The sequence below is a fragment of the Solea solea genome, chromosome 3 (genome assembly GCF_958295425.1).
Source record: "Solea solea chromosome 3, fSolSol10.1, whole genome shotgun sequence".
In the NCBI taxonomy this organism is placed as follows: Eukaryota; Metazoa; Chordata; class Actinopteri; order Pleuronectiformes; family Soleidae; genus Solea; species Solea solea.
The window spans coordinates 17280672-17304122 of record NC_081136.1 but is presented as its reverse complement, the minus strand read 5'-3'; the positions used below and the strand labels follow the sequence as shown (position 1 = coordinate 17304122).

General features: G+C 38.1%; 1 protein-coding gene across 5 annotated transcripts in view; it reads right to left on the bottom strand.

The window, feature by feature from the left end:
- LOC131456093 (protein phosphatase 3 catalytic subunit alpha) overlaps positions 1 to 23451 on the bottom strand; it is an 83143-nt gene that overhangs the window by 39417 nt on the left and 20275 nt on the right. For all 5 annotated transcript variants that reach the window (XM_058624085.1, XM_058624090.1, XM_058624088.1 and 2 more), the window contains exon 2: positions 8593 to 8793. In XM_058624085.1, coding sequence (XP_058480068.1) covers positions 8593 to 8793 — 201 coding nt within the window. The remainder of the gene's footprint in view (positions 1 to 8592; positions 8794 to 23451) is intronic.

Below are 23451 nucleotides of genomic sequence, written 5' to 3'. Positions count from 1 at the left end.
TCTCCTATAGTCTACAATGCAACACTGATTGAAGAAGTATGTAGACTCTACATATGTAGAGTATGTAGACTCTACATACTTCTTCAATCAGTGTTGCAGCTCTTGGACCCCTCTGGTATAGAAGCTCTCATCCTGATAGTCCTTGATCTGCTTCAAAACGTGCCAAGTTCTTCTACATGACCAGTCTGTTGTGATTTTGATCGGGGGTCAAAAGTTGTGGCACCCACTGAGATGAAATCTTCAGCAAGTCCTTTGTGCAGAATGCTATATACTCCTTCATGGGATTAACAGTCAAACATCTGTCATCAATCACCATGTGGTGAACACCATCGATGTATTCTTGGGTGATTGCTGTGGCAGGACGTCCGGACCATGGGTAATTTGCAAAGCTCTCCCTACCCCTCTTGAATACACCTGCCCACTTCTACACAGTTGATAAAGCTGGGGCACAATTCCCTATTGTAGCCACCATGACAACATGAATTTCCTTAGCGGCTAACCCCTTTTTCTGCAGATGTATGAAAATTATGTCCATAGTCACAAAATGTCTTGTACTAATGTTCAAAGTTTTTAATTAGCTATCAAATGTGGGTTTATCTACAAGGTAACATTGTATCTAATACCATAAAAGGTTGAATTTATTGCATGCCAAGCTCTGGCATTACTCTACCTTTATTCAGCCTATGAACTTTTCAGCCAACCTTCGTAATTTCTAAGGCACGGGGTTGACATGGACTGTGGAGAACGCTGCAGACTGTCAAATGGTATACGTTTTAGCCATGACCTTTGATGCATTGACCCACCATCACTGAAGGTTAGTTTCAACAAATACCAAGCCGCGACTAATTAAATCTCCACACTGAGTGTGAACAGAATGACACTTAACCCTAACAGACATGCAACTCTTCCCGGAGCAATCAGCCTTTTCATTGTGAGCCACTTTCTTCACCTGGGAGCTGTAGTAATAATAGTTTGTACTACTACTACTACTACTAATAATAATAATAGTAATAGTAATAATAATAATAAAATAAAACAAAAAACATGCACTGAACAACCCGCAATATTCACAATGAACAGTACTGCAGTGATATCAGTAAAAAGCCTGGCATCCATATCAGTTGTCAAAGCAATTCATCTATTCTTCAAGCAATTAGCTAATTATCTGATTAACGACAGGGTGAATTGATAGCAATCCAATTTGAAAAGGACACACGTTCCTTTTGCTTGCTTGGGTGTTTGTAGCTTTATGAACTGTATCTAGCGGCAAGAATTACAAGACGATTCAGTGAAAAAGTCTGTCAGGAAGACACCCAATTAGTCGGAGCTGGAGGACAGAGTCGGAGAGCAATTATCTCCAGTTACGAGGCTCGTGAGACAGCTCTGAGAACCAGTTCTCCTTGACTGTATCGTAATCCTACGCTTTACCATTTGTTTTGTTATTAAACCCACACTGTGTAACAGTTTAAATCCACAGTGGGGACCAACTTCAATTTGTGTCCGATTTCAAAAGATGTCCTTAATCAGTCTTGCAATCAGGCCCAGTCTACACACAAAACAAAAAAGGTTTTTCTGGTAGCAAGAACACAAACAAAAACAGTGTTTATATACTGATGAAGCAGAAACTGATCTTATGATAATGTTAACCTCATATTTCTATGTATGAATAGGTTGCATTATGCATTCAATTTACCCTGACAATGTAAATATCACTGTTTTCATATGAAATTAGGAAGGCTTAAGAGAATCAGCACAGCCCTTTATTTTTAACTTGTGTCTAGCTGTGAGGAAGGAAAGACTTGGTGCTTCTTGTGTTTCATCCGATTTAATTTCTAAAGGAAAGTGTCTCATTTGGGCCAAATCATGCAATATCCGTTTTAAAATTGCACATGATTACATGCTGAGTAATGATCATTTTATATCAAGCACAATTCAAATGATTGGTATTTTTTTTATTATGATTTGTGTTTCTTTAACATGGATGATACAGTACAAAACATCTTTTGGTATAGGCAGACTTATCGATTATTAATCATTCCTAAATTAACTGATACGTTGAGTGTTAATGTCAGCAGAGACTGGCGAGTTGAGGAGAAAATAAAATGTTCGAGGGTGCATCTTTTAAATCTGCTGTGTGAGACTATTTTGCATTTAGTGTCTATGGCAGCAAAGAAACGAAGCTCACCAATAAAAATAGAGAGCGTCTGCAAGCACTGTTAAACGTGAGTACTGTGTATTGTGAAAACCTTTAGCCATACTGGAAGCATTTTGTTTGGTATGAAACAGAAAACAAAATTGCTTTTTTACAGGGTTCCCGCATGGAGACAGACAGTGTGCAGTGCTCATAACACAGCTAATAATTACGACTCAACGTTTGTTCTGCATCGAACTAGTCGACGTACATCAAGCAATGCAGGGTGCATGAAACAGTAGGTGGTGCCGTAACAAACAAGACATTTACCTAAATATCAGCTTCCATTATTTATTGCACAAAATGCAAGCACTTTCAATTACCATGTCGATTCAGGGCATCTTTCGGAAACATTAAAATTTCCTTCAAAACTATTTTTCTAATTCACAAACTTTCAAGGATTTTCAGGACCGGTGGGAACCCTGTTATGGAACTATGTAATGCCACTACTGGCTGAATTCATTTTGCACTTTATGTTGTGAATATTCTTGAATAGAACATGTTATATTTGCACAAAACAGAATATGGAGAGACTGTGAACATTGCAAATGTTTTTTGCAATTTAGAGATGCAATTAAACAGAAATAAGCAGTTCTGTAGATTCATTCTACATGGTGATGGATATGAGAGGCTAAAGGCTAGTTATTGCTATGGAAACATCACAATGGCAGTATCTATCACTGAAAGGTAAACACACACAAAAACAAATCTAAGCTGTGGCTGACCTGATAAAGAACCACTGAGAACATCACCAGTGGCAACAAAGAAAAGCAACTATTGTGAGGAAAATGTTCTGAAAAACCTTCATTCGGCTGAAGGAATGACCAACAACAAAATAATTATAGTGGAAAAAATGTATTGGGAAAAGCTTCAGGGAAATGAAGAATATGTTCATATTTTCAGAGGCCAGGAGTACAGTGAGGGAGTGAGAGGCTACAATTTCACCTGAAGCGCACACACTGTGTGGGAGGACAGCACCCTCCAGCTGACCTTTTAGAACAACTGTCACTTGCTGGTGAGGAAAACAGAGTCGTGATTGCAAGAGTTCAATCAACTGCTGAAAAAACCCAAACACCTGATGTAATGATCTCTGTGAGTTGTAGTCAGAGGACAATGGCTGATGCAAATCCACCAGAAATGCTACAGTGGCTCACTCCTCCATCTTACGGCTCTGCTTTATTACAGCAAACACACAATCTGCTCGAGTACACCTACAGACACGCTCTGCCTCCCTCCCTCTTGTCACACAACACACAAAAACGAGGTGAGAACCAAAGCCCACAGAAGAAGAGCAGGTGGGTGTACATTATCTGGAGTGAGAAACAATTTGTTCTGGCCATCTCCGGCTTCTCTGCTACAGTGATCTCCCTGAGTAGCAGCATATCAGCGGGCAGCAGCTACTGAGTGGGTGGTGGGCATTACACAACCTGGCTTCAGAACCTACACAGGCCACTCCAAAGATTGGGCTCGTTGAGCGAGGGGGGGGGGGGAATACACGGCAATACAGACTGTGCCAGCTCATGTTTGGATTGAGACTACATAACAATACCACAGGTTTTATGATAGCTCTCTTTCTGAGAGATAACATCCTGCAGAGACGGTGGGGGCGGAGTTTATAGTCTGCTGTCAACATGAATCTGTATAGGATGTTTAAGAAGCTGCTATCAATGGTACAAATCTACAGTTTGTGACTCTGACACAAGGTAATTCCTTAAAAAGTAAAAATACATACAACACAACATGGCAGAATGAATAAACCACGAGTCGTAATTTCAAAGTTATAACATAAACCATGATTGACCCTTTACATTTGTTTAATAAAAGAGCTGCTACCAAAATGTGTTTCTGTTATGGATAGAAATTCTTAATTCATAAACATAATGGAATAATTTGATGTAATCTAAGCAAACTAAGTATATATATATATATATACATATATATATATATATATATATATATATATACAGTATACTGTATATATATATACATATATAAGCTATATAAAGCTGTTTCTCTGGAAAACAGATGAACATTTTTGAGATTTTTGTGCTTCTCAAAGAAGAATGACAGTCCACAATACTGTACACTGTAAAATCTAATTATATTAAAATATCTGAATTACACAATCCTAAAATACAATTATTACAGTATTTCATCTCAGATAATACCTGGTTTATTTCTTTGGCTTTTTAATGTCCAATAACGGACATTTAAGTGTGTTAGAAAATGGAGTACAAATATGGTCAAATTCTAGTATAACACAAATAATTAGGCCTAACATTAAATAAGTGTTATTAAATGACTTTAATTTTGGCAAGTCCATGTATTTTTTGATTTAGATAATTTAGCGTATTTCACAAATGTATTTCAGTATAATAAATATGATTAGCAGTGCAACATATTCTAAAACCAGTCATCACAAGTACCTTATCATGATATGATGATATTCAAAATCTAAGACCATATCTTTTCTCATGTCACAATACAGATATAATATGCATATATTGCAGAGCCCTAACCATGATGATAATGCACAAAATGAAAAATATTAGGCTCTATTGTTTATTTTGTTGGGCAACGATTAATTGGTTATTAATTGATTACTGATACAGACTAATTGACTACCAACGATTGCTATAATTGATTAATTGGTTTGCATCAAATGATTATTTTTTTATAACTGGTTAATGTTTAGTTTATTTTCTTGATAAAACCATAACATGTTTGGTCCATAAAATGTCAATCAATCAATGTCAATGTTTTCCAAACCTGGAAATAATGATGTTCTCAAATATCTCGCTCTGTCCACAAACCAAAGATATTAATTGGAACATAGAATATTTTCAATTTCATTTAGAAAGCCGAAAAATCCCAGGGCTAATAAGAAATACAGAAAAAGAGTATTCTGTTATATCAGCCATAAATTTGCATAATCTTGAACAATTTAACGTCTGGTGTTTAACCGCATAAGTGTGCACTATAAGACTGTTTCATAAAACTGATGGTTTGATCTCCTTGTAATGATACACAGAGTAAAGACACTTTACACAAATGGCATCATCAAGGTCCTAGTTACAATAAAATTAATCAATTCTACACCCAAAGTGTTTACATGTCCTCAGAGTAAAAATCACTATTTCATTAGACTCACTATTAAAACAATACTCAGGCTGCAACTGGCGATTATTTTCACGATAAATCAGTAAGTTGTTGCAAATGACGATGTTCTCACATTGTTTTGCCCACAAACCAAAATTAATTAGTTGCAGTTGTTATATAAAGAAAAGAAACCAGAAAATATTCACATCTAAGAAGCGAGAAAAAAGGTGAAATTTTGTTAATTATATTAAAAATCACTCAAACGAGTTAATGATGATCAAAATAGTAGTAGTTGTTGCAGAATTAAATAAAACACCAACAGCTAAGGCAAAAGTGTTCATAAAAATATACCAGATTCTACTGTGGAGGTACCTCAACACCTCAAATCAAACGTTTTCATGTTTTTTTACACACCAGTCACTAACGGGGGCCGAGTACATACACTGCAAACAAGTGCATGTGCAGTGGAGAAGCTTGCTGTTGCCTGGTGATGTGGCTGGAGGAGCTTTATTGGTGGGTGACTTGTGCGAAGGCCATAGGAGCAGCTTGTACTCAGTGTCCTAAGCCAGCACTGTTCCGTCTCACACACACAAACACGCACACATACACACCCTTCTCTTCCCTTCCTCCCTCCATGAAAACCCCACCTGGCCATCTGGCTCAACCAGGAAGAAAATAGAGGTAGCTGGCATGTCATGGTGCTTTGCATCGAAGATAAATATTTACATACTAATTTGCAGACCCCGTGTCAAGCTCACATTGGAGGTGTGCTAACAGAGAGAGACAGAGAGAGACAGAGAGAGAGGGCAGTGTCCCTGAGAGTGAAAAACGTTTTTAACAAAAAGTTAAATACATGGCAGACAGAGGGAAGCAAAGGTTGGCGCCTGTGAACGTGTTAGTAAGGGAGACACGGCAGGTTCACATGAACACGCAACAGAGAAATCCTTGTTGACAAGGACTACTGGGTGGGAGTGGGGTTGAGACACAGGTGTTGAGTGGGAGGGAAAAAAGTCGCCATGCTCATGTGCACACACACGCACACAAACACGCACGCGGACACACAGAGTCTGGTTTCCATGACTTCAGGAGGACATTACATTGACTTATATTTATTTCCTGGAGGCTTAACTCTAACCTTAACCACAACTACTACTGGCCTAACCCTAACCCTAACCTTAAGCTAACCCACATGTCCAACTCCACATTTCTGCGCCGGCATTGTCGTATTTGAAACAGCAACTATTACTTTTTAATACTTGCTAAAAAAAAATGATTTGAAAATGTTTTCACAATTTCTTTGTTATTTGGAGCAAATAAACTAGAAAAAAAATGAAACCTGAAAACTTATTTTAATAAAAAACAAACAATCAAACCGATTACAAAATAATTCAGTAACTAATTAATAATTGAGTATGCAAATACTAATTAGTGATAGGGCTGCAACAATATTGTTTATTATTACATTTCTGTGATTTTTCAGCTTCTTAAATGTGTTCATCTTAAATGTTCTGGTTTCTTTGCTCCATATAACAAAGACACCAATTAAAATAATAAATAATAAAATAGTATGGTTTGTGCACAAAACAAGACATTTGAGAACATCGTCAATTCCAGGTTTTGGGAAAGACTGATCCAACAGTTGTCAACCTTTTAAGCCATTTTATGGACCAAACGATCGATTATGAAAATAATCAATAGTTGCAGCCCTAATTAACACAATGTCACTTAAAGAGGTTTATGTTGTTGTTGTTTTTGCTGTGATCAAGGGGACAGTTTCCTACTGTGTGATTTTTACAAATAGAACCACTATCTCGCAATTGAAATTCAATTGGGGTGTTTTGGTTTAAAATGAAGGATCTTTTTGCAGAGTTTCCATTTGAGGTAGAATTTATTTGCTTGGTGCACAGCTACTTGGAGCGATTATTCCTTTCATCTCACACACATTCGCAAACCCAAAGACATAGGCAGCACATAAATCATTATACAAACCTGTTTTCATCTTTTTTTTTGTTGTTGTTCTTTTTAACAGCTGGACGTGATGTTCTCTAAACATAAGGACCTCTGTAAATGTTGCAGACCCTTGCTTTTGTTAGAAATTGTACAATTGGGAATGCAAATAAGAGCGAAGCCTGTCTAATATAAGCACTGTCCATTCTGGACTACGTTTTGGGAATGATCCCGCTGATCTGGGAAATGATGGGTTGCCATAGATCCTTTGAGTAGGTCTCTGCCTCTAATTAAGACGACATCAAAGACACCTCATCAGAAAGTCTAATGGAGGAACAGTCCAAGAGGGACAATGGGGGACACTTGACCAGGAAGAAAGACAAAACAATGGATTGAATCTGAGCATATGTATTAGTGAGCCTATTCCACCACAGATGCAGGGATGAATAATGTGTATCCTACAAACTAAAGAGGGAAAATGTTTCAGTTTCACTGCAGTGCTTAATAGTAAATGTGACTCTTTAATCACAAATATTCCGTCGAGCTTTTCCATTTTAAAAGGACGTTTCAATGCAAATGAGTGGGAACAAGCCAAACTAGATGAACTGAAGTTGAGTGGTTCCTAATATAACATACACGGTATTGGCTAACTGTAGGACCCCATTAAATGATTCATTTCATTAAGAAAATTCAGCATGCACGCACACATGAGGAGAACACACTCTATTTGTTTCTATTCAAACACATGTCTACAAGTAAATATCCTAACACATAAAACAAACAGATGGGGCAGCACAAGTTATTTTAAGTAAGCAGAGTGTGATCTAAATTGTGATTTGGACTGGTGTACTGTTAATTCTTTTGGTAAACCTACAGTGGATTGAAATACAGACACACTAATGATCGCGACAGAAGTTTGAGTGCAGCACAATCAATAATTATAATACGAATACAGTGAATCACAAAGAGCATTTTGAAACGGGGTTTGCTATCGATCAAACTTGGGTGTGTGAGACAATTCTTTTTTATTATTATTGTTGTCCTGAGAAATTTGGACAATTTGAGATTTTTTGCTTCTTCAATGTGATTATTTTCTGGTTTTTTTTTGCTCTGTATAACAAATAAATTATTTAAACTGGATAACATAACATTTGAGAACATCATGATTTTGAGGTTTGGGGAACAACATTTTTGACATTGTATGGGCTAAACAACTACTTGATTGGTGAAGCGACTAATCGACAGATTAACCGATTATGAAAATAATCGTTAGTTGCAGCCCTAATCCTAGGTATGTTTTCATTTTTATATTAGTCTATTTCTCTGTATTAACTCCTGTGAAAATCTCTCCTGACCTGTGACAGGAGCATCGATGTCCAGCAAGTTCTTCTCTGAGCGCAGGATTGCAGCACCCTCTCCTATGAGCCTCAGAGCCACCGCCTCCTCCACACGGCCCTCCTTGGTTAGGTGAGCTTTCAGCACGTCCACTTTGGGCTTCCCCTCACTGTCAAACACCTCTTTAGCCGTCAGCCGGTGACTGGGGGGGAAGGGGACAGCTGCAACAGTAAGAAGAGGAGGAAAGTGTAATTATTACAGCTGATAACATGTCTGCAGAGCTTTTATATACACTGACAAAAGGCTTGTGGGGACACACTCTTAATTCCACATTACATCGAAGCCGTTTGATAACAAGGTTCTTTGTACCTTCCAGGGGAGTGACTCTCAGCAGGAGACGGAGTCAGCCCTCCCTCTGAGATAATTTACCAGATTGCTGCTATGATCTGTGACTCATTCAATTCCCAACATTTGTAACAGACCCACACAGTTTCTGGTTTGCTTGGCAATATTCATAGATTATACTTTATAAAATAGAGAAGAGAGACGTCACGTTTATTAACATAAAACGAGGACAAAGTCTCAATAACACAAGTGTATTATCTTGCCGGGTTTAATGTGTATCCGTCGCTATAGTTACAAAAGCTTGCTGTTTTTGGTGTGTGAATAGAGATGTAGAGACATAATATTTAGTCTGACACATATTTACTTACATAAGATTACAATGAAGTCTTGAGTCAAATAATATCAGAGTTCTCTTTGGCACAGAGACCTGTGAATCAGTTAGGTCGACTGGTAGATACGTTCTGGTTCAACTCAAATTCTGATAAGTCAACTTGTTGCCGTGTTAATTTCATACAGTCTTTGGTTAATTTAATTTCATCTGGAGGAATGTACCAAGTGCTAATGGGGGTGTTTTCAGAGCACCCCTGTTCAAGAGAACACCCCCATTTTTTCAGTATTTTGGATTAGCCCAACCCACAGGAGACAGAAAGATTAAAGAACGTCTATTTAGAACGTTTATTTAATGTTGAGCTACAGTCAGTCATCCTCTAACATCAATGTCAAAGACATCGGCAGTGTGGCAGCATTTAACAAAACTAAATAGCGATAAAAAAGTCAAATGCAAAGTTTGCCAGCAACAGTTTGCATATCACAGCTCGACTACAAACATATCATATAAAAACGTTAAGCTAACTCGTCTTCGTTATGTTGCTCCGTCCTTTTTGAGTACATGATCATATCAGAATTGGCATATTTCTATGTTTTAGTCTACAGAAATACTGATTTGATTTATATAGTACTGTGATATATATCAACATCAAATTATATAAAAGAATCTAAAAAATTATGTTTGCCCATATAAGCTGACATCAAATGAGTGAAAAGGAACTTTACTATTTCCACTATATGAAATGAAACCACTATATAGAGGGAATTTTAGTGGCCTTCTCATAAGCAAAAGCCTCTCATGTGTTAATATGTCTCTTTGACCCTTCACCTCACAGGCTTATTACTTACTGACAGAAAAGAAACACAATTAGAGACCACATTCTGTGGACTTTTCCAATTCAGAGGCTTTAAAGAGTTAAAAAAAAGAAAAAGAAAAAAAGAAAAACAAGACAAGCTCTTAATTAACATCCACTTGCAGAGTGTATAGCACATGGGTGTAACAAGTGCAGTAAGACAGCAGCAAAGACTGTTGAGTTGGTGGCTGTGTATGTGTATGTTATTGTCCATCCATCCTAAATGTGACATTGGTGGTAATTAGACCTGTGCTTTATTATTTGTGTCACACTGTGCTTAGTGACACAGTATTTTGGATGTAGGCTGCAGTAGTTAAAGCTCTGTAACAGGAGTATGTTATAAATCTTCTTCTTCTTTCAGCTTCTCCCTTCAGGAGGCACCACAGCGAATCAATCTGCCTCCTTCTGGTCCCTCACTCGTGTCCTTCTTCCAGGGTTCCTACACCTTGGTTGACATCAAATTTAAGGACATTTCAAGAACTTTCCAGGACCAATTTCTCTCAAATATGAAGACCAAAGACCATCAAATTTAAAGAGGGCAACTTATAAGAGCTGCTTCACCCATGGCTTCCACTTTTACAGATTTACAGCACGCTCTGCATCTGGCCAAGTGATTGTCCTTGGGATCTTGGGCAAGCCAGTTTTTGTAATTTTCTTTGGTGAGCCAGAGATCTTGGAATTTACATTTCACAGGCATCACGTAATTTGCTCTCTCTTGCATATCGTTACTCATTAATTGTTCTGCATGCATATCTAAGATAATATCCTGATTGTTGTTTTAAAGATGTGCAAAATTACATTCTTAAGTAATGACATTGCATATAACCCTAATAGATGTGATCACATGACCGCTCTCTGGCATCCTCCCTGCCACACTGGTTAGCCTCGTGACAGGGAGCCCCTGCAACTAAGTCTTTGAAATTGTTTTATTATTTGCTCTTGATTGTTTGCTGCACAATTTACCTTAAAAGAGGAGCCTCTGAATATTTACCCATAGTTCAATGTTTCTACAATGAGTTAAATTATAAATCTTTGAATTTTTACTTGAATGCTTAAGTTTAAAGAAAAATAAACAAGAGTTGTTTCCCCTTTACATTGTATCAATTGAAATAATCTGCAAGCAACAATTAGTGAGTTATAACTCAGACAATTACAATCACATATTTTGATGACATTATCATTATCATCAAAATCCATGTAGCCCACCCCTACTCTGAACACAAAGTTGGTTCAAATCAAATAAATGCTCAGCTGAGCTTCAGGGCATTTTCTGAAACAATATAAACCCAGTGTCTGGCCACAGGTATCTGGGGCACTCCAAAACTCCCATCTGAGATAGAGTTACCACAGGCCCCAGGTTGGCCTCCTCTGAGCACCTGCTGTGCAACTCTAGCCTGAGGCCAAGGCCTTGGTGCTTGAACGACTATGTCACGCTGACCCATGAAATGTATAACACGTTTGAATGAACACCCACGAACTGATATGAATCTGTGAGGGGGGCAATTTTCCACCGTTTGGGAATAATTTTGCAACATGACTATGTCCCAAATACTGAGCAAATGATCAAAAGCATTATAAATCACTAAATACTGGACTGTTCAGCTTAGTCTGCTGTCGTAAAATAAAAAACCAACAACAATGTAAAAGTGTATAACTGTCAGAAATGGGCATTACGGAGGTATTTAGAACATTTATTGTATTTTTAGCGTGGTTAAATCCTCGGTTCCACCTTTGCTTTCAAAAGGTGTTGTTTCGATAAGTATTTGATTCATCATCGAGATTGTGACACCACTAATCTCTGCATTAAAATATCTTAAAATCTCATGTTGTATATTTTGTTAAGTGGGAAACTTATATTCACAAAAAATAACTTTTCCAACACTTTGAAATCCATTAAATGTATCGATTTAAGTTAACAGACTGTTTTATTTTGGTTGCCTTTGAATGAAATCATCTGCTTTATTCATCTCTTCAACATTTTTTTATTGTTTGTATTTCTCACTATCGGGTCACAATTATTATTTGCTGCCCATCCTGCTGTCGAAGCTCTCCCCACATACACACGGGCAGCCAAACGCGACAACAAATCCCATAATCCCACGTCTTTTTACAGCTCCACATCTGCTCCAATGAAAGTGACAAAGCATCAAACATTATTCATTCATTCATCCACACATTTTCTATCACTTTATCCTCCACATAAGGCTCGCAGTGGGGGAGGTAGAGCCAATCCCAGTTGACATATGGAGAAAGGTGGGGTACACCCTGGACAGGTCGCCAGTCCAAGCAGAACATTATTCAAAAGAAATTAACTTGCATGGAAGCTGTGGTTGTTGGCACACTGGCAGCCCCAACACATCATCCCTCCATTTCCTACTGCCATGACAATGGAAACACTATGAACTTTCCCCTTGTGGAATTTCTAACAGCCCCCTATTAACAAGAGTAACACCAGCCTCTGCCAAAACATTACATGGCACATTGTAATTGTAGGTTCTACATTCTAAAGAATAAGGCGTGACACCCATGACAGACGAAAAAACTGCAAGTCCCAATCTAAGGAAAAAGTACAACATGGATTAACACCTCAATTCGTAAAGGAAACTTCTGTTGTGTTCAATTATAGGAACAAGGAAGATTAATGGCCGTGTCAAATGCTGGTTTATGTAATGGTTCTCATCTTTCTCAGTCAGTGCAGTAATTAGCCAAACATGAGCTACTGATTGTTAAAGAACAGCAAAACCTGAACATCCTTCCTCTAAAACAACAGCATCTGAAACATTCCCATAAAGAAGTGGTTGAATACTGTAAATAGCCCCGTGAATCACTGTTTCATACAGGGCTTATGCAGCTGTGAGAGCATAAACTGACCCGAGGCAATCTGCCTGGAACTGGCAAACTCCAAAACGGTCTCCATTAGCCCGTCACTTTTTGCCTTCATTAATTTTACCATTTCTCTGTGTTCCCTTCTGTTATGTAAGCAGGAAAGTGCACTGCAGCCTTGAGTCTAGCATGAGAGAGAGAGAGAGAGAGAGGGAGAGATGGCAAGTGAGAGCACCAGAGAGTGAAAAAAAAAATCTGATTTTAAGCAACACAATGTAGGATTTGCTCTCAGGGTCCCCCTACAGTTGGGAAACACTATTGGGACTGAAACATGAGCCATAAAGAATAATTCTGCAGACGCATTGAATACGGCGGGACATCCAGCAGCTCTTTTTATTCAGGCTCAGTTTGTGGCTGTTTGTCTTTACAAGACGTTAAGCTTTGTATGAAAATAGACTGAGGGCGTTTGCCTCGACTTCCATGGCATATTTACACCAACTGCTTGTAAAGGGAGTGACGTTTTTCTGTCGCCCAATCAGCTGACTGTCGTGGGTGGAACCAGTAAGAGCCTGTCAGGTTGTACTGCACCATTTACTCTGGTACAACCAAGGGAAGGGTGACAAAAAATGGAACGGTAGGAGCTGGGTTTTTTTGGTACCACTCCTAAAGGAAATGCAAAAAAAACACCATTCCAAACCTGAAAACCCAAAGGTCCATAGTGCCAATGCAGGTGATGCAGACCTGCTCAGGCTTTGGCAGGGGTGCCATTCTTTTGGAAACTGATGTTTGATAATCCAATAACGATGCTGTTTCCTATTTCACGGAAGAAATATTTAGGGCTGTAATCAAGCAAAGACATTCTTGGTTGACTGAAGCCCTGAAATTTCGACTAATCGGTGGGGGGTAAATTCCAAGATCTCTGGCTCACCAAAGAAAATTGTGTGAAATCAATTTTTAGTCAGAATTTTAGTCGAGTCAGAACCTATCGACTCATAAATCCACCAGTCGACTGGGACTTTACAGCCGTAGAAATCTTACATTGTGTTGCTTTAACTTGGTGTGATCATTTCTCTGAGATTTGACATGCTAAATCAGCTTGAGCCTTATTTAATAAGGTATAATATCCTGTCAGGGTCAGCAAGATTTACAGCCTTGTTTAGACAATTTCCTTTCTACAGTGGATTATCACACAGTATTAAATTTGAATTTTGCACTCACAAAGTTTCAGATCATCAACCCCTTGCAGCCACCTTTATTCAAGCTGCAGTCATGAATTGAATAATTTCAGCAGATTACCGGAGACACTGAGGTGTGATTTTCTTGAAAAGTGTGCACTGCTGGGTGTGCATCTGAATTTACTGAGAAGCAGTGGGAAATCAGGCAGCTTGAAATGTTCAGGTTGGTGTAGTTCAGAGCTGAGGCAATCTCTCTGAGGAACGAGACAGCGGGTGGTGTGTGCAGTCATATGGAGCTGGACAGATCAGCTTAATTGGAGAACGTGAGACAGACTGTTGCAGAGCTCACTGAGTGGCTCCTGGCTTCATTTAATGAAGAACACAGAGTGCAACTGTGAGCCTGGCCTCATCCAGCAGTTCAGATGTTTGCAAAAAAGTGAATATCATTTTCCTTCTTCACCCGGTCAGTCTTCGTAAAGTTGTGTGCCCTCTACCTCAGAGTAAAAACTGGAAAAAAAACAACAACCCAGCAGTATGCACAGATAACTGTGAAAAAAAAAAACTTCAATTAAATGTCTGTACTTTGTGGTTATAAAGCATCAGAAATCCTTCATTTGTTTTAAATGATACTACTTACAATTAGTGCCACTACTAACAGCCATAGTGCCGCACAGCAATACCTGTAGCAAAACACTGGCTATGTTATGTTTATGTGCAACATTCATTCAAAATTGTTATGATTGGAATTTTCAATTCCATTGTTTACAAGGATTAATCGATTATAAATTGATTACTAAATTAATTGTCATATCGTTTGATATTCAACTTTGGTTCGGCTGTTATTTATAATAATCTAGACAGGTTCTCGGATTTTTCACCTTCTTAAATGTTTATTTGCTCGCTTTAACAAAGAAATCAAAGAAATTATAATCATCTGAATCATTTTGGTTTGTGGTCAAAACAAGACATTTGAGACATCATCAATCAACACTTTTCAACCAAACAATTAATTAATTAAGTAATTGTAATTGTCATTAGTTGCAGCCCTACACAGCTATCTAATAATTACTTAAAAAAAAGGAAGTGGGCATTTGTCTGAGCTGGCCTGGGATTGTGGCCAATGAGTGGGTAATGACACAACAAATGAAATCCTTTAAAAAAAAAAAAAACACACACACACACAGATACAGCAGACTGCTTGGCAAGAAAGGTAACAACCAATGATGCATTCTTTCAATTCCAGAGCCAGAAACGCACATTCTGCGATGCACAGCATCTTTCCATCAGATGGTGAATTGATCCCCAAGAAAGTGCTTGACGGAGCATGATGCAGCAGGAGACTCTGGATGTCACTGCCCGCGTCCAACCCTACGCCCACTTCCACTAGACAAGCCAACACTAGCAGTTTTCCTCCCCTAAGACTCAGCATGACCAGTGGAAATCTCAGCTGGACCAGAGTCAGAACAAAGACTCCAGAACTATGTGAGTGCAACAAAGGCCAGTTCATACCAAACTACCAGAAGAAACCTGACTGCGTGATGATATGTTTGTATGCAAAAGGCAGTGCAGCATCTGATCTAACACATGATACTGATTCACAATGCTTCTTCCTTTAACACACCAAACAACACCCTGATCCAGTTTCCCTTTTAAATAATGGTGCTGTTTTTTTGTTTACCCTGAGGCAAGGTAAGACGCAAGCTAGATCTCTGTTGAATGAATCAACTGGAAATCCACAATCTGATCAAATGGTATGTTAAGACATGCAGCAGTATTAATTTGCCATATGCAGCCCACGAAGAAAAAGAAGAACTACACTCTCTGCCACTGCCCCACTGACAAATGTAGGATTATGTGTAACAGTACATGCATGTGTGAGGGAAGAAAAATCCATCCAACTCAGACATTTCCACCTTTATAATAAAACAGCCAATGTGTGTGCCGTGAGGCTGAAATACTTCTTATCTAATTGCAATTTTTCTGACAGGTATTGCAACTGCAAATTAATTGTGACTTCTTAAAATTCACCTTCAGTTAGTATACACTGGGTGTGAGTGGTATTGTGATACCACTTTTGTGTGTCCACTACCACAAACTCGAGCACCTACAGATACCGGTATCAGTCCAATTCAGGCATTTTACACCTTTTCATCTGTGAAGGTGTTAACACCACATTTGTGCTGGCCATTTCAATATATTTTAAAGACATAATTCTCCAACTGTGTAACACATTTTCTTCTCTCATAAAGAAGCCCAGAACATGGCCCATTATTTTATTTACATGTTTACAGCAGATTGAAGCATATCCCATGCTTCACTCTGCACAGACTCTAAACATCTAAATAGGATTTTTGGATTTTGGATTATATTGTATTTTACATTTTTATCTATCCAATATACGATATGAACCCAGAGATTTTGACCAGTACCGATGAGACGATACCAATACGTATCGTAGTATTCCTCAGTTATTAACTTTCAAGTGATATTTAATTAATTAAATTATAATATGGAATATTATATTTTATTTTTTGTTAATAGAGCCCCTGAATTCAACACACTGCACTTTAGGTGTATTCTTATTCGAGATGAGCCGAACACAGTATCTGTATCGGTCCGATACTGGTCAAAGTCACTGGATCGGATATCAGCCAGATAAAAACGTAAAATCCGATACAATCCAAAATCAAATCAAAGTCAAAAAGACAAAAAAGAAGTGATAATGTGCCATCCCTAATTCTAATGCAAGAAGTATTATTATTATTATTATTTTTTTTTTTTTTTAATTTGCATAAAACATAGAACAATTAAATAGCAGCCTTTGCGATTTGCAAACTTTGTTTCAGATTGCGTTCAGCCCTATTGTGCTGCATGCATGAAGGACGATACATATGTTGAGTAGGACACCAAGTGTGAGTGTGCAACTCACTCTCCAATGATAGCCGAGGTTTGTTAATTAAATTACATAACGACATTGAATTAGACCGGGATATGTTTAGGATGTCCAGGATGAACAGACCGCCTGAGTTTCTGTAGGTGGTCACAAACACAGGACGCACCGCAACTTCAAATGTCATCTGGCAGCAGTTTTATTGCTTCATTAATACAGTACCAACAGTCACTTCAGAAGCTGATTATCCGGCATGCATAATGCAAAAGATTGACATCCTATGGCTGTTTGCTGACAACAAAGAGCTGCAGCAGCCGAAACAAATGACACACTATAATCACAGTGTAATTAATTATTTGTAATATGGCCGACCTCACACAGTGAAAACACTAACCTAAAAAAAAAAGCAAAGAAAACACTAGCCTAATGTCGACAGCAGAACCGAATTACGTTATTTTACACTATGTGCAGTCAGTTTTACCATAAAAACATCAAATTGATGCCAGTAAAAATACCAAAATTGCGGAAAGTATGCCACCAGTCGGCTTTGAATTCGCGTAAAAACTGCCAACTGCCGCGTCGCCAGCCATTTTGCTCTGCAGTAGCAAAAATTGCATAATACATATTCTCACGGCAAGGGTATCCAGTATAAAACCTTTGCCTAATCAAATATGCGGCTCACTGAAAATACCTCTGGCAAATGCTCCGCTTACAGTATCATGTGACTTAAAATGAGACTCTTGCGGCCTTTAACCAAATTTTGAAAGACAAACTTTGGTGCTTGTTTACGGAGTTGCATTAATTTCCACCATAGGGAGCCTTCGAATGCCGCCTTCTCACCTCGAATTTTCAAAAGCTCCACCCACTCAGTCACTCTGTGCCCTCACCATCTGTATTGCCCTCATAATCCTTTTTTTACTCATGTGTTCGAAAAAACTGCTGTACAGGATGTGAGTAGAAAAAAAGACATAGAAATGATGCATTTCTCAAATGCAATTAATACAATATAACTCCCAGTTGCAAGTAGAGCTGAAACAATTACTCGATGAATCGATTATTAATCGATTACTAAATTAATCGACAACTATTTTGATAATTGAAAATTGAAGCTTTTTTCATGATTAAAACATGATTTCTGATTGTTTAAGCTTCTTAAATATGAATATTTTCTTAATTTCTTTGCTCTGGATAACAAATTAATCATTAAAAGTCAATCATTTGGTTTGTGGACAAAACAAGACATTTGAGAACATCATCATTTCCAGTCCATAGAGGTGTATTATAATTATTGTCACACCAGCAAAGCTTCACTGCCAAGCTCACATCACAAGTGAGATTTCAAAAAAGCAGTCATCTTCTAAAAAAAGTGTAAACAAACTTCACTCACCAAAGAAAGTATCATACTCACAAAATGACCGAGAAAACCCATTGAATGAAAGGATGGTAAAATAAATAAATTGTCAACTGGTGACAGCTGTTCATCATTTAATCCATAACAATTATCAGTAACTAAATGAGCTCTTGCCTGGATGAGAAGCCATTTCATTTTCTTCTCAAAATCTGGTCTTTAAAGCACCAAGCACATCACTGAGCACGTGGAACTTGTTGCAAGATTCTGCAAAAGCAGGTATTAACAGGCTGGATTGTGTCACTGAGCTGGTGTCGCAGCTGTATCCATGTACCTGGCGATTACAATATTACCCAATACAGCAAAGGAGGGGGAAAAAACGACACTGTTCTTCCAGTATTTCACCACATATGGTCAAGCTATAGAACACTGGCTGCCATCTGGACGTCAGGGGAAAAAAACAGATTCAAAAGGCCTCAAGGCTTTCGGGCTAGCGGTACAAAGGTCACCTCGAAATTGGCATGAACCTCTTTACCATGCATTAGCAGGGATAGAAGCCGGCCCTGACCGAAGCGCTTAGCGGTGTGTGGCTTTGAAGCTTGGAGCTTTTGAGTCGGCCGATTATATCTGTGTGCAGTATGGGAATGGAGTGGTTACTCCAGTGGTTAAGGCAGGAAGGAGAGCAGAGCCAACAGCACTCACCTTCTTTCAGTGACAGACAATAACAGAGGGAGCGGAGGAATGCAAAAGTGTGCAGAACTGTCAATTATGACTGAATTTATCATTGTATTCAGGAGAGCAAATTGAATCATTTGCATACACAAACTATCAATCATTCCTTTTAAGAACTTGTAATCTTGTACTGCTTAATTTGCTCCCCGTCATTAATAATACATGGCCTTAAATTACTATATTATGCCTTCAAATTACCCCATTCATCCCCAGCCTCTCAAATTAGTATAGCAGGACAGTGAATAAATTGCAGTAAGTTGGAATGGAAGTCAAGAGTATCGTTGTGGTTAGTCCAGGAAAAGGAAATAGCACCCAGACTGTGTTTTAGAATAGTAATGCCCTCAAACTACTGAATTTATTACCATAAGATTAATAGTGTTAAAGTTAAAACATGTGTCTTTGTTTGTTCAATACTCCACTACAACTGGAGCACAAATGTTCCTGTATAATTCAGTGAAAAATATACCCTATAAGGTGCTGGATAAATGACAGTCTAAATGGTCCAAACAGTTATACAGGACATGTTATATTTGACGTTTTGGCACACTTTTTCAACTCAGTTTAATGTTGCAGAACTTTTTTGTGGCACATCTTCACTCAATTTGAAATGCAGTAAGATTAGGGGTGGGACAAAATATCAATTTCCTTCCTCATGCAATAGGGGAATCGATTTGCCAGGGCAAATATCAACATTTTAATTGAAAAATCAAGGCGCTCTAAAGTAAACAGTCCCTGCCAGTATCACTCACCGAACGCCGCTACTTGATGTCTACTCACGGCAGAACTGCTCAAATGAATGAGGGAAACTTGCAGAATAAGAGTAAGAGTACATTTTGTTCTCTATGTTGTGAATAAAAAAATCCTGCACTTAACTGACAGACTTTTGTTTTATTCAATTAGACAGATAACGGGATGAATCGCTATATGATTGTCCTGCAATGTATTGATGATAACAGAATTGTTGTATCGTGATGTTATTGGTATCGTGGTCCATGTATCACGTATCATATTGTAACGTGAGGTACTCTGTGATTCCCACCCTTCAGTAAGATGCAATTATCTCATCACTTTAGAATGGTTTAATTATTGCAATCAAATTAAAATCGTGAGGTACCCAAGGATTTCCAAGTATAAAACGCAACAAACATTTGACTGCATTGCACTTGCATGTAGAAAGTACAAGCTTTGAAAGTATAATACATTTCTCTAACTACCTTAGTCTATGGCCTGTGGTCAGTCTCAGAATCAATTGAATTCCTGATGAGCATGATTAAAGCTAACAGCGGACTCTTACGGTTACTTTAAAGAGCTGTTGACTATCATCATCCACTGCAGAGATATGAGCTTTTACATCGCATTGACAAGCAGGAGAGATATTAGATAAAAGCGGTTGCCAGGGAAACAGCACTGTGGAGTCTCAGTCGAAAATCTTTCATCCATCAAAATATTGGCTTAAAAATTAGTCGCCAGCAGCATGTTATTGCTCTGCGATGGTTTGATGAAATCTGCCTTATCGTATTCCACCGGTACATGCTTTAAAAAAAAAGGATACATCATTACAGTTTGGTGGAACCCAAACAGCAACAGAGTGTGATAGAGCATCTGACAACTGTTGGCTGTAATAACATGTATGGCTGACTGTACACCCGCAGCTTCCCCATCACTGCCAGTCAGTCATCGAGAGATCCTCATTATTAAGATAGACAGGTCGCGCACACTAAACAAGACAACACTACACCCAAGACCTGCATCCACCCTTGCATTGCTGTCAGGGCTATCAAAGGCCATCAAGCTCTGACAGAATATAGCCCATAGCAGCGTTTCACAGACACTGGCGACAGCAACATGAGGCTGACTGACAGGCAAAACGTTAATCCTGCTGTTGGCTCAACAGATTTTTTTTTTTTTTTAGATGAGAAAAGTAGAAAGCAACAGCTGGTGATCAAAATGCACCGCTGCTCAGACAGCACTCTCACTAAGACCTTGATTAATAAGTGAGGTTAGAGTTGAAGCGTGGTTGTCATGGGTTGAGTGGATGGATGGATGAATGTATGCATGTATTAGGGCTGGGCAATATATGGATATAATATCTATGTCGTAACATGAGACAAGCTATGGGCTTACATGTTGGATTTTGCCATCGGGATAAGGTAACTCTGATGACTTTTCCTGGCTGTTGCATTGATAATCATCATATTTATTATAATGAATAGATTAGTACAATACAGTAAATACTATAAAAAACATTTTTATATTAAAAACCCCATGGAATTGACAAAATTATATTTAAAAAGTCACATAATAACTTTTCTTTAATTTTAAGCCAAATTATTTGTGTGTATTTGTGAATTTGACCATATTTATAGTTGATGTCATTGTTTCTAACACATATCCTTGAATATCCTTCATTTTACATTAAAAAGCCAAAGAAATTATTATTATTCTCTGAAATCGTTCTGGGCAGTATGACCAAAAATGTATCATGTAACAGCTTCACGGTATACAACAGGATTGTTTTATGCATGAGCATGAGTGAGTGGTCAAAAGAAAACTTTGACCACTTCCTCAGTCCAGGAAAACAACCTGTGTGCAGCTTAATATCCCCATATATCTCCTATATATTATATAACAATATTTTTTCCATATTGCCCAGCCCTAGCATGTAAGGATAGATGGATGAGAGTAGGCGGGTGATGATGATGTGAGGGCTAGAGGGGCATTTTCAAAGGGAAGTCCCTGCATTGGTTTTCTGGTGGTGATTGGGCGCGTGGCGAGCCGATCAATGACACAGTGAGAGGCCGCCAGAGACCTGAATCACGGCTGGCAAATGGCTAAAGTGATTTGGGGGCCAGAGTGGGGGGAGGTGCATGAGTCAGCGAGAGAAAGAGAAAGAGAGAGAAATCAGTCAATTAAATAAAAATGCAGCAAGAGGCTGGATGAAGAAAAAGATCGTGGTGGAATGATCATCTTTCAATCCATCAAAAACACCCAGTCCCTGGCTCACAGTCACACATGCACCTGCACATAAACATCCTCACAGCAGATTACAGACTAGGGATGAAATTAAAGATTATTTTCATAATCGACTAATCTGTCCATTATTTGTCGTTTGATAGACAAATGTTCTCAAATGTCTAACTTTGTCCACAAACCATTTCATTTATTCAGTTTTAATGATTTTCTGTTTGTTTTATGGAGAAAAGAAACCATAAAATATTCACTCTAAAGAAGCTGAAAAAATAACTTCAATAGATGAATAAATTATGAAAATAGTTGATGAGTAATTATTATCGATTAATAGTTGATTAATTGATTTATCGTAGCAGCCATTCTACAGATCATAAGACACATAAGACAACATGAGGAGCCTTTGCTTCATAAAGTACTGTAAGACCCAAACATGGTCTAAATAGTTTTATGGCAGAAGTAGAAATGGGACAGATGGACAATTAATCACATTTTTTCTTTTTGTCATAAATCACAATAGGGCTGCTGGTTAACTATTATTTCCATAATGGAATTATCTGGTTATTATTTTCTGGATTAATTGAGCAAATTTTATTTTAAGAAAACTCAGCTTGATTTAATTATTATAAACACTCCAGACGAACTCAAGCACATTATCGTGTGACTGATTTCTGTAAGTGTCATTAGAAATTTTGTGTTTCTGAAATGAAGTACAGGAAAAAAATACATTTCTGTTATGGGGTGCATACATTTAAGATTTTGCCAAGAAGACAACACTGATTAAGTCGTGAATTCCGAAAAAAAATTGCTTTGTTTTTCCCAAAGAAGGTATTTTCACAACCAAACCTTTATGTACTGTCCAAGAGGATAAGCCAGTCTATCACATTAATAAAGAAATGGACTTTATAAGGGAAAATAAATCAAAATCAAAATAAATCAACTCCAAATAAGAGGTTTTTACGAGCTAGAAATGCAAGTGTGCACAATGCAAGTGTGTCTCTGAAAAGTGATACAACTTTCAAGATTGCATTTCCAGACAAAAAAGGATTTCATCAATAATACTTCAGAATTTACTGTACAGTACATATTTTTAGGTACACATATCAAAATGACAGTGGTCACAGGGAGTTGGGTGCAATTCCACAATAAATAGTGCGCCAACATTGGAGAAATTTAACCAGTACGTTCCAGCTGCTATAGGAAGCTTTGATGAATGACTGGTCTGTTAAAGTGAATTATTACAGGCCATTACAAGTTTGGGCACGACTGTGTGTAAGGTGTTGAGAGCCAACGGGCCGGCACAAAAAAGCCTCAGTCTTTTATGTAAAACACCTTGCACATTTCCAGGTTTGCAGAGATGTTAACACTCTCTGGCATTTCCTCTGAAAGCCTCAATGACAAGCCCTGAAGAAGACATT